Source organism: Poecilia latipinna, unplaced genomic scaffold, assembly GCF_001443285.1.
Source record: "Poecilia latipinna isolate Pla-1442-1.1 unplaced genomic scaffold, P_latipinna-1.0 Scaffold1304, whole genome shotgun sequence".
In the NCBI taxonomy this organism is placed as follows: Eukaryota; Metazoa; Chordata; class Actinopteri; order Cyprinodontiformes; family Poeciliidae; genus Poecilia; species Poecilia latipinna.
Window position 1 is genome coordinate 149,262 of NW_015113920.1, and position 12,134 is coordinate 161,395.

Sequence of the window (12,134 nt, forward strand, 5' to 3'; positions counted from 1 at the left end):
AGTTGAAACACATTTATTGTTGATTAGTATTTAAATTAATTTGTAGTATAATGCCTATTTTTCTTTGTCAGGTTTTTATTGATTTAGCTAAGGCAACAGTAAAATGTGAAGAAAAAAAAACTCTGGTCACAATAATATATGGAATAAAACATTTTAAGTGCAGAAAACCCACAACCATTTAGGTAGAATGCTTCATATCCAGAGCAAAACACTAATGTCCATATCTTGACTAACTAAAGATGCATCAATCACAATTTCTTAGCAACTAGTGGCTAAAATTACTTAAACCTCAGTCTTTGGATGCATTTTCTTAAAAATATAGATCCCTTAACACTTAGATTTCAGAAAAGCTCGCAATGCTCCCAAATCCATCATGTTTACTAACAGGTAGAAGCTAAAAGCTCCAAAGGATTTACTTCATTCAGCCTTCCTGTTATCCGTTGACTTGCCCTCTCTCACTGTCTTGCAGGTTTAACAAATTGTAGTCTCAAGATGTAACAGAACATAAAGGTTCCTTTTAAACAGCCTGTTAAATATTTTATTCTTCCTCTTAGTCAATTCTTTTAACATTTTACTTAAATGGAAAGTAGCTCTTTGAGTCTATTTCCCCCAGAAACGTGTAAAGTAGTTACAGAAAGTTGGACAAATACAGAGGATGATGAAAGCAGCAGTTGGCAATTTCACTGTCGGTGCCTTGGTTAAAGCTGTTCCTTCTGTTCTGTTGTGTTAAAATAACACACAACTGTATGTCTCACTACAAAAAACAAACATGCACACATTTAGATGAATGATTGAAAGGCTCACTGGAAAGCATGACGTTTAGTTCCGTATTTGTCAGTGAGCATATAGTGTCTCTTTCTGCAAAACATTCACTTTGTTCATGGAGGCATGACAGGATTTCTTCATTGCATAACCCGTCGCTAAATCTCCTGTCCTACTTTCCGATGCATTCCCTGAGGACTGAAACTTAAATTGTTGTGATCTCTCTCCCGTCACGTTTGCTTTCAGTCTCTGTACCGAGGATCACCGGTCAGTTGCTGTTGAACACCTTGTGCCGTCACACGCAATGCTTTCATGAAGTGCATGATGTGTATTTTGCCAGACTTGGGAGAGAGCTGCAAGTGTTTCTGATAGCCTGCATTTTTATGCATTTTGAGTGGAACCCGACCGACGCGTGCTCTGGGCTGCAGTTTAGCTGCTCGAGTGTAGAAACTTAAATCCAGCAAGTTGCCGCAGCTCTGCAGAGCAGCGTTTGCAATCACAGTAGTGCATCTGCTTTTCTGTCGACTTTTTATCTGGTTGTCTTCTCACTCATGCTTCTGCCTCTGACAATGACACTATTTATCTGCATCAAAGGCTTGACTTTGATGACTTTCATTGTTGTTTTTGGTCTGAATGAAAACTAAGGAAAAAATTATGTGTGAGACACTTTGGGTTTCTCTCCCTAACGGTCTAAAAATAAATTAGGGTGTTGACATTTTTTCTTGCTTTGGTTTTAGATCAAACTCGTCAACATCCATGCCACTGACATTGCCGATGGGAGGCCGTCCATCGTCCTCGGTTTGATATGGACCATCATCCTCTACTTTCAGGTAATTCTATATCAAGATGACCCAAAAAAGGACTAAAGAATTTGTTCAAATGGTTGTTTAATCTTAAAGTATGACAGGATTGACTATCAAGATCTTATAATATATTGAGTCCACAGCATGAGATGTTCAAGTCCTTTTCAATTTTCAATTAATCGCACAATGTGTGGCAGTCCTCAAACCTTTTGCGCCAAGGAGTGAATGTTTCCAACTACCACCACATACTGACATGCATTTTAAAACAACCCAACTTTTAAGAAAAAAATATTTTCATTGGCTCTACACCAAGGCTGTCAAACTCATTTTCATTTTTAAAATCACAAATCTTCTCAAAGGGCCAGTTGAGCCAGAATATATTCATAAAACCCACCAACAAACTGTTAAAATAGTAACGAATAGCTGCCTCTCCATTTGATGAGTTAAATTAAATAACATTGAACGTCTTTGGCAGCATACAAAAGGCATCCCACCAACTGTACTTGTACCACAACTTGAGACTGATTGGCTCTAAGACGTTTGCGCGCAGCTAACTTTACCTGAAGCTGATATCAGCAGTCAGGCAGACTGACATTTTGTCCCCACTTATCTTCTTTTGTTTGTTTCTCAACCAGATTGAGGAGTTAACCAGCAACCTGCCAGCTCTACAGGCGTTATCCAACAGCAACTCGTCCGTGGACAGCACAGCCAGCTGTGAAACAGGAAGTCCTCCCATGAAGAGGAAGGTCACCAACAAATTTCAGGGCAATGCTAAGAAGGCTCTGCTCAGATGGGTGCAGTGCACAGCCGCCAAGTACGTCACACTTTTGAGGTTTCCGATTTAAAGTAGAAACGTTAATCCAGTTGATTTATCAAACAGCTCTGTGCTCACTCGCGTTTTAAAAGTCCTGCAAGCCGGAGCTGCTCACTGTTTTGTTTTTCAGGGATTTTGGAATCGAGGTGAAGGACTTTGGGTCCAGCTGGCGTAGCGGCGTCGCTTTTCAAGCGGTAGTGCACGCCATCAGGCCCGATCTGGTGGATATGGAAGTGGTGCGGCGGAGGAACAACAGGGAGAATCTGGAGGAAGCTTTTGCTCTCGCAGAAAACGAGCTGGGCATTCCTCGCCTGCTGGATCCTGAAGGTCTCCTCGTTTCTGTTCTCTGTTTTTGCTTTTGCCTTAAAGGTTTTTAGTATTGCTAACTATTCTAAACAGGTAACACTGGTCAACCGTTTTTTTTTTTTGTTTGTTTTTTTTAGATATGACAGAAGTACAAATAATATGAAATTCTGTCAGACGGATTTACATTAATGTTCCTCATACTAAGAAGGCCAATGTCACCTTCCAGAGGATTAAAACTCAGTTTTACCAGCGTGCAGACTGTGAGTGAAGGGAAGGAAAGCAGCCTGCAGTGACTCTGCAGTCCTAGCTTCACTTACTGGAGATGCTTTAAAACACACAGAGCTGCATAAGAATATGTGGCTGCAGGAGCCTGGCTCTGATTTGTAGTGTCAGGCCAGCAGTGTGGATAAAAGTAGACATGTATAATTAGCTGACAGCCTCAGTAGATTTAATCTCTGGAGGGAACGTCTTTTGTTCCGCTGGTACCAGATGTAAGAGCTTTGTTGCATTTTGTCCCTGCTTCTGCGCTTCAGTTTTATTGAAGGCTTGGATTTTCTTCTGCTGTTCAAGGTTTATTAAAGCAGCTATTAAGATCATGTTTGTGTTGCTCTGTAGATGTGGATGTCGACAAGCCGGATGAAAAGTCCATCATGACTTACGTGGCTCAGTTTCTCAAGCATTACCCAAACCCCCAACACTCCGAGGGTGACGGACAGCAGGACGAGGTACTTTGGTCAAGTTTATAATTTTCTCAGTCCGGGTCATGCAGTACAAAGCACATTTTTTATTTCAGGACATGAAGTAACATTTACTCCATGTCTCCTGTCAATAAGCCTAAAACTCCTGTGTTATTTGAATATATATGGATAAAGAAAAACACCCTCTAGAGAGGCTATGCACTGAAATCCACTTTATTCATTCAAATTGTCATTTGATAGAATAAAGCTTTGATCTGTTATTACAAGTATTAGAAATGCACTGATCAGAAATCTGTAGCAGATGTAGCATCTTCTGACCTTTCCTAAAGTGAGCTTGCTGGAACATGTCTAGACGTCCCGGTCCGGTTCTGGTCACCATTTGATTTCTCTGTGCATCTCTAATAGAAATCGATGCCAGCTGAGTTTTATGCTTTATTTTGTATCAGCACAGACTTATTTGATTTTCTTTCCCCATCCACTTTTGTTTTTGTTTTGTTTTTTTTTTTGTACATCAAGCTGCTTCTCGGCTCTATTCCGACTTTTGCATTGTCAGTGTCAGTACTGCAGGTGAGGGTTCAGGTCAGAGTACTGCATGCTTTCTGTTCGGAGTGTCCGTTCCCTCATCTCATGTTTCCATCCATTTCACTTCTGTTTCCTTGCTGTTCTTATGCCTTTCTGATGTGTTTGCATTTCTCTTGATGCTTTCCTGGAAAGTTTGTTCCTCAAGATATAGAGCAAATGCTTGAGGTATGTTCAAATAAATGCTTGAGTTTTCTACTGTACCGTTTGTTTAAATCTCTGCTTTTTCTACTTCTGTTTCTAAAATTAACTGTTTCTCTTAATGCAGATCTTGCTTCTGTGTGCAGGGCTTGTTAATTTTAATGCAGACTTTTTAACCTTATCTTTACATTCCTGTCTTAAAATCTCATTTAAGTGTCCTGGTTGCATGTTAATTAAGGGAAAAAAACGGGTTTTGGATTAAGTTTGAGCTTAAACTGAGCAGCTTATCATTTGACTGTGACAGAGGGAAGAGAGGAAGATGCTCAGAGAGCTGAAGGTGTTTTTGGATCAGCTGGAGAGAGACTTGCTGCGAGCCCAGGCTACAGAAGGAAGCCTCACTGACAAATACCAGGTGAGTTTGATTAGGAAGGGAAAAAAAACGCCACCTGTTCTGAACGAGGAAAAGTTGTTGCAATAATTGTGTCTCTGTGTTTTGCAGGCATTTAAAAACTTTCATGTTCAGTATGAAATGAAGAAGAAGCAAACGGATCAGCTGCTCCAACCTGTTCACAAGGAAGGCAAACTGTCAGTGGACCAAGCTCTGGTCAAGCAGGCCTGGGACCGCCTGTCTGCCCGGGTAATTACACTGCATTCTTCATCATTTATAGGACATAGAGCGGAAAAGTTATGCTGACTAATTATGTTTTTTGTTTTTATTGATTTTTTTTATTTACATTTTCCTTTAAAGCCCAAACTTCAATAGTTTAGCTTGAATCCATTTTTATTCCCACCTATTTCTGCTCATTCATGTGAATTCCCATTAATGTGATACAATGGCTAATTCATTACAACATTTTTTTTTATTAATAAAAAACATGTAAGGAATCCTGTGGGTTAGTACAGGCTGGAATTGAACATTTTGACTTCTTTACTTGCAACTTTGGCATAACTACACCTGGACTACAAAACTGCTCTGAGGAACAAACATGAGAGATTCACAAAACTGATTTTGTTTTGTGAATCTGAAAATGTCATGACTTTTTCAGCAGTTCCACCTCAAATGCTGTGACAAAAAAAATACTATAGAAAATAGAGAAAACATGAACAGACTGACAAAAAGAATACAAACTATCCAGCACCAGGAGAAAAAAACATTTACGTTTAAAAAGTGGATTTTGCATATGTCCCCTTTAAAGCAGGCTATTTATTATTTTCTTCAATTAAAAGAAATCTCTTTGTTTCCTCACTTCCAGTGAAGTTCGGTGTGCCGAGGGGCTGAATGAGTGTGTTTATTGTGGAGTGGGAGTGTGGGAACAGAGAGCGTTTTGTTCACTAGATACTCCACTTCTTTGAGCATTAGCAGCTTGTTTAGAGTGGAATAATCTGCTGTTGCAGCGCGGTTGCTTGTGAACATACAGGAGCTCTGTGTTTAGAACAGCTTCTTCCACTGTCTGATCTTTTTTTTTTTTTTTTTTTTTGCACTGGGTGTCAATTGCAGCTGTTGGACTGGCACATTCATCTGGACAAGTCTCTGCCCGGGCCGCTGGGCGTGATTGGAGCCTGGCTTCACAGAGCGGAGATGGCTCTGCGAGAGGACATCCCCCTCCAACATGTTCACGAAGAAACCGCCAACGTTCTGCACAGAAAACTGGAGCAGCACAAGGTAAAGTGTCTGCGCACCCATCAATGTTGGCATTTTTAATTAGATTAAACGTTAGTGAGACTATAATTGTCTCACTAACTATAATTGTCTTTGTGTTGCAGGAAGTATTGAAAAGCCTGGAGTCCCACAGACAGACTTTCACGCAGATCCACAAGGACAGATCAGTGAACGGGGTGCCAGTGCCGCCCGAGCAGCTCCAGGACATGGCAGAAAGGTGTGGCGCCGTTTCCTTTTCCCTCTAGTCATGCAACTGTTGCAGCAAACGACACGGTCTTTGATGTCTCTTTAATATTCAGGTTCAACTTTGTGTCAACTTCATCACACTCTCACTTGATAAAGCTGGAATTCTGGGAAATAAAGTACAGACTGATGGCGTTTCTGGTGCTGGCGGAGGCTAAGCTCAAGTCCTGGATTATAAAATATGGCCGACGGGAGTCAGTCGAGCTCCTGCTGCAAAGCTACCTTGTGAGTCGAAATTATTTACACCGGATGTGTTCTGTTAGAGCGAATCAGTTTGTGTGACAAATCGTTTTCCTGTTTCTGTTGTAGAGTTTTGTTGAAGGCCACAGGTTTTTTGACCAGTATGAGATCATCTTCACAGCCCTGAAACAAGCTGCAGAGGTTTATGTGAAGTCTGACAGCTCAAGTAAGATTCTAATTCATTTATCTTACTGCATACTGCGATATACTGGGATACATAAACTGAGCATTTGTTTGGTCTATCAATTTTATGTTACAGGGACTAAAACCTGTAACAAAGGTAAGTCCGGAAACGATGTTTGGGAAATAAAACGTGCCTGTTTCCATTCCTTTCTGTAACTCTCGGTCTGTTTTTGGCTTCAACCATCTTTTGCTTCCAAAAACTAAAAAGGTCATGGTGCATTATGCATGAGGGAGTAACTGTAGTTGCAATGGTATTTTAGCATGTTTAACAGTCCTAACACACTGCAACGTACAAAAGGATCAACATGCAGAATCATTTGCAGTATGTTACAGAGCCTCGCCACAGTATTCATACCACCTGAACCCGCATCACAACCTGGAACCTCACTGTATTTTGTTGGGATTTTTTTGTAACAGACCAACACAAACCAATGTGTAATGGTGAAACTGAAGGAAAATGATAAATGGCTTTGAATTTTTTTTTAGCCTTGAAAATCCTGAAAAAGCAGCTAGAATTTAGATTCAGTCCTCTTAAATGTAAATAAAATCTAGTGCAAACAAAAGTGACCTAATTGAGTTAGCATGCATGTATTTCCATAATCTATCTGTTTATGGAAACACATGCGTGTAAGAAACTTGTGAGGTTTCTTGCAGGCATCATCAGCATACAGGCCAGGGAGAAAGTTCTGGAGAAGTTTAAATCAAGACAAGCTTATATAATAATATCCTAAGCATAAAATTAACGTTCTTCATGTCCTACATGTAAAACTCCCTGTGCAGTGGAAAACTAATGCAGAACTGGTGCATTAGTTGAACATGGTGGTGGCAGCATCATGCTGGGAGGTGGGAGTGGTGCAGGCATAGTCCACAATTTATTGACAATCTTCGGAAAGACTTTAATATCGATGTTTACAGACACTCTCCATTCAACCATATTGAGCTTCAGCTATTTAGCATAGAAGAACATGCAGAAATTTTATCCTCTGGATAAAAACAAGCTGCTACAGACACACCACCAATGACTACACTGTAGCAAAAGTAATACTTTTTATTTGTTAAAAGAAACAACTTTTATTGTTTTTTTTTCATTCTTACAACTACACCGTGTGTTGGTCTATCACATAAAATCCCTGTAAAATATATTGAAGTTTGTGGTTGTATTATCACATAATGTGAAAATGTTCAGGAAGTACTAGTTAGCACTAGTACTAATACTTTTGCAAGATAGTAACAGTAAATAGGAACCCTATAAACTTATGCTAAAGTGAGCCGCTTTCATTTCCAGTCGATGAAGCAGAGGGCGTGAGCAAATTCCTGACTGAAACGACGGCTCAGTGGAAGAACTTGGCGCTGGAGGTCCGAAGTGTTCGCAGCATGCTGGAAGAGGTGATCTGTAACTGGGAGAAATACAGCAGCACCGTGGCATCACTGCAGGCCTGGCTGGAGGACGCCGAGCAAATGCTCAACAGGTCGGAGGGCGCCAAGCGTGTAAGTACATTCAGAAGCTTGAGTGGCGACAACAGGGAACGTTGCATTTAAATAAATTTATTCTGATCTCAGATTGTCTCGTGTCGTCAGGCCCTGTTTTAGTTCTTCTTTTCCCTGTCAGGATTTTTTCAGAAATCTCTCTCACTGGATCCAGCAGCACATGGACATGAACGACGCTGGGAATTTTCTCATTGAAACATGTGACGAAACCGTCTCTCGAGATCTAAAGCAGCAGCTTCTTCTGCTGAATGGGAGATGGAGAGAGCTATTTGTCAAAGTCAAACATGTAAGTTTGATGTTACCAAGCAGACGCAGATTTATTAAGTCATACAGAAAGCGTGACGTGTTTTGCCTTCCCTCTGTCATTTTCAGTATGCAAGAGCAGATGAGGTGGATAAACTGAGGCAAGACTATCAAGACGGGATTAATACCTTAAAGATGTTCATGGATGCCACCAATGAGAAGATGACCGCTCCTGTTCAAGTGTCTTTCCTCAACGTCAGAGCCTTCGTTCAAGACGTCGAGGTTTGACCATCACCTTCACTCTCAGTTTACACCTGTGCTGTGTCTTTTTCTTTTCTGTATGTCGCTACTTGACTTTTTTTTTTTTAATTTGGGACAGGAAATCAAGCACAAAGTGCCAGCGATGGAAGCGGCCTCCAAGGCAGCAAGCCGCACAGCTCAGCTGTTGACCAAAGACACTCCGCAAGAGGAGATTTCTCAAATGATGGCTGTGATGGCTTTGATCAAAGAGCAGCTCAGTAAAGTGAGTGTGTGTACAACAGCATGTGCTGTTTTGCAATAAAATGATAAAAGATTGTTAAATTACGATCTCCTAATCCTAGAGCCAATATAATCTGCTAGGATTTCTTAATTATTTGGGTTCAACAACTTTTCACACATTTCTGTTTTTGTGCCTTCTTCTGCTTCGTGGACACAAGTCATTGTTTTGTGCTAATAAACAAAGAGTGTTCCCTGGCCTTTTTTTTTTTGTTGAAAACACAAACTTTGATGTATTTCATTGACGTTTGATGTAACAAACACAAAGTAGTTCATAATTGTGGAGTAAAGGGAAAAATAAAAATTTTCAGTGCCAGCTTTATAGGACTGAAATGTTTGCCTGTTCCTCTGCAAAATTACTCAAGCTCTATCAGGTGGAGGTGGGAAGTTATGTTAGTTTTCTTCTGCACGTCATGTTAGCCAAAACGTCTCAACAATGGCTCTCTTCTTCCTTCTCTTCCATAAAAGCCAGACATGTGGGGTGTATTGCTAATTGCCCTTCTAGGAGCTTTTCCTACCTGAACTGTTGATCTCTCCAGCTCCTCCAGAGTTACCACGGACCTCTTGCTCTTCTTTACGTTGGCTCGTCGGCTTGTCGGCTTGTCACATAAATTCTCAATAAATTAAGAATTTATTGTATTTGTGGTTGTTAAATGAAGGGGTGTGGATCTATACATTTAAGATCTATACATCTTAAATGATGTTTCCTCTAAATAACATGTCGTGTTTATGTTTTTTTCCACGTGCCTTTTCTCCGGTCAGGTTAGGGAGAGATGTCTGCCTCTGCTTAGGGAGTCTCAGTCTCTCTTACCTCCACTGGAGGAAATGGAGAGGAACATCACCGGCTTCTACCAGGCTCTGGAGAAGGCCAGTCGTATCACCAGCACCACCGACTCTGAGGGACCAGTAGATTTTAAGCAGAAATGCCAGGTAACTGTTCATAAATGTCATGCAGAGGGATTGAAATGTCAAATAAAATTTCTTAATTGTCTGGTTTTATTTATATACATTTAAATAGGAGCTGGCAACCTTCACACACAGCTGTAAGAAGTGCCTGACGGTAATAGAAAGAAACCACCAAACCATCCAAAAAGTGATGAGCACCAGTAAAACGCTCCAGCACATGGACATGAGTCTGCTGCAGAAACGAGTGGCAGACCTGCAGACTTCGTCACAGGTAACCTTAATAATCAAAGACGGCTTCATTTAATGCCTTGGCAGGGAAGTAATGACTCGTTTGATCGCCTGCAGAACATGATTAAGGAATCTACAGAATGGCGAAAGCACGTGGAGGCAAACAGCAGCCTGATGAAGAGGTTTGACGAGTCACGAGTGGAGCTGGAAAAGGTTCTGAAAATGGCACAGAGCTGTCTGACGGAAAGAGGCAACCCTGAGGAGCTGCTGAAGAAACACACCGTAGGGCTATTTTTACAGATTGAAGTGTCTTTAATCAAATTAATTGGTTCAGTGTATTTTTTTTTAATTTAACGACACAATTACAACAAGTGCACCAATCAGAAATGTGCGGCTGACTTTTGATCTCCAGTTTTGAACAAATTTGAGCCACGAAGACAAATTTAAATAATTCCAATTTTCTCTTTTACAAATTTTAAAGCAAAGCCGATTCAGGGAGGAACCGACATGGATTCATCATCAGTCACTAAAACATTACTCTGTGTGTTTTCTATGGGTTTTTTTTTTAGTTTGCACATTTTTATTGACAATTTTTCCGTGCAAGTGTACATACAGACTTTACACTATTTTCTTTTTCCAAATGTTCCATACATATCATTCAAGAAAAGCTGCACATATAATCTGTACCTGCCTTGGACATAGCAACTTTGCTAGTCTAGATGATATCCAATCTATCCATTCACTTGTAACAAACAAAAAGATCATCCAGTTTTTTTTTCTGTTCTTCTCTTCTGAGTCATCACAATTTTAACTCTCTTCTCATCAGAAACAAACTGTAAGCCAACTATTTACAATCTATAGCTCTATAAGGGTTCCCGTTACCACACTATTAATCAATAAAGTCTAATCTCCATGGTGAAGTAAAACCCTGCCAATTTTTCCAATAATTCTTAAATTTTCCAGATTCTAATCTGATGGAAAAAGTCAGCCTTTCCATAAAATAAATATTATGCATTACATCAACCCAATCTTCCCTTTTAGGAGCTTCTGTCTTCAGCCATTTCCTAGTAATGGCTTTTTTGCTTGCTACCAACATAATCCTGTACATATATCTATCGCCTGCTCTTGTGAAGCTTTCCATCCCTCTTCCCATGTACAGATCCTCAAATGTAAGTGGAATATTCACCCCCAGTACCTTCGCCAAACAATTCTTTACGTCCTGCCAATAGGGTACCATGTAGGCACAATCCCAAAACACATGGAAGTGACCCGCTCTGTCTTTTCCGCACTGCCTCCAGCATTTTGTATCTTGGTGTTTTCTTTGTGCTGGCGTACTGAAATATCTCCTCCCAGTTCTCCTGCAAAAGCCCACAATTAGCATCTTTTTCCCATCTTGCTTTTATGTATGCTGTATTACTTTTCTTCAAATTTTCCAATCCTGTGTACAGTTTTGAAATTACTTTCTTCCCCAAGTTTGATTCATTTGCTGAAATAAACATCTTAATTATACCAGATTCAAACTCAATTAAATTTATCCATTTAGTAGTTCCTCCGTATAGTGCCTCAATTGTAAGTACCTGTAGAGATCCTTGTTGTTTAATTTATATTTATTCTTTATTTCTTCAAAGCTTTGTATAGTATTTTTCTTAACCATCTCCCAGAATATCTTTGGGCCCTTTTCCCATTTACTAAATGTTTTGTCTGTTACATTAGGTTTAAAATCTGAGTCATGTGCTATCCACCTCAGTACTCTACTCTGCTCTGTCAACCCATATTTTAAAATAATTTTGTTTTCTGTTTTTTAGCATACAGGTTCAGTTTTAGTCCATATTTCAAAGAAATTATTCCATGAAAAACCCTTGAAGAACTGTTAAAATTGCATTTACTATATCTACCTTAGGTTTAAAAACATTAGTTAGTTCTTTATTATTTTTAGTGAAAGTTATTAAGAGTTGCAGACTCCTGTATTAAACAGGCCAAAGAGAAACATATTAATTATATGCTTATGTAAGTTTCATTCAATGAGATGCATTCAGAAGAAAAATCTTAATTTTACCTCTCACCTTTTAAGACCAGACTGTCTTTTAATAACTGCAACATCGTAAAATAAATAGGTTTCTAATTTTAAAGTTAAATTTAACTTCATTTACAAGTTACACTGCAACTTTCAGCATATTTACCAAAAAAATTACATGACTGAACTAAAAAGGAAACGTGTGTTTTGTGACCCGGTGACCAGGTTCATACACATACATGTTTAATAGGCCTGCTGTCTCTCAGATGGGATGTGAACCCTGAAAAAT

At 39.7% G+C, this 12,134-nt stretch overlaps 1 protein-coding gene across 1 annotated transcript in view; it reads left to right on the forward strand.

Annotated features, from left to right (window-relative positions):
- Window positions 1–12,134, forward strand: part of LOC106961463 (nesprin-1-like) — a gene marked incomplete at its 3' end in the record, with an annotated part of 45,810 nt that overhangs the window by 11,430 nt on the left and 22,246 nt on the right. The window contains exons 5-25 of the mRNA XM_015055214.1: window positions 1,009–1,029; window positions 1,500–1,592; window positions 2,201–2,379; window positions 2,510–2,706; window positions 3,301–3,410; window positions 3,900–3,950; window positions 4,098–4,130; window positions 4,408–4,515; window positions 4,603–4,740; window positions 5,602–5,766; window positions 5,868–5,980; window positions 6,063–6,231; window positions 6,316–6,412; window positions 6,506–6,526; window positions 7,715–7,917; window positions 8,039–8,203; window positions 8,290–8,442; window positions 8,540–8,683; window positions 9,460–9,627; window positions 9,716–9,874; window positions 9,949–10,113. Coding sequence (XP_014910700.1) covers window positions 1,009–1,029; window positions 1,500–1,592; window positions 2,201–2,379; window positions 2,510–2,706; window positions 3,301–3,410; window positions 3,900–3,950; window positions 4,098–4,130; window positions 4,408–4,515; window positions 4,603–4,740; window positions 5,602–5,766; window positions 5,868–5,980; window positions 6,063–6,231; window positions 6,316–6,412; window positions 6,506–6,526; window positions 7,715–7,917; window positions 8,039–8,203; window positions 8,290–8,442; window positions 8,540–8,683; window positions 9,460–9,627; window positions 9,716–9,874; window positions 9,949–10,113 — 2,652 coding nt within the window. The remainder of the gene's footprint in view (window positions 1–1,008; window positions 1,030–1,499; window positions 1,593–2,200; window positions 2,380–2,509; window positions 2,707–3,300; window positions 3,411–3,899; window positions 3,951–4,097; window positions 4,131–4,407; window positions 4,516–4,602; window positions 4,741–5,601; window positions 5,767–5,867; window positions 5,981–6,062; window positions 6,232–6,315; window positions 6,413–6,505; window positions 6,527–7,714; window positions 7,918–8,038; window positions 8,204–8,289; window positions 8,443–8,539; window positions 8,684–9,459; window positions 9,628–9,715; window positions 9,875–9,948; window positions 10,114–12,134) is intronic.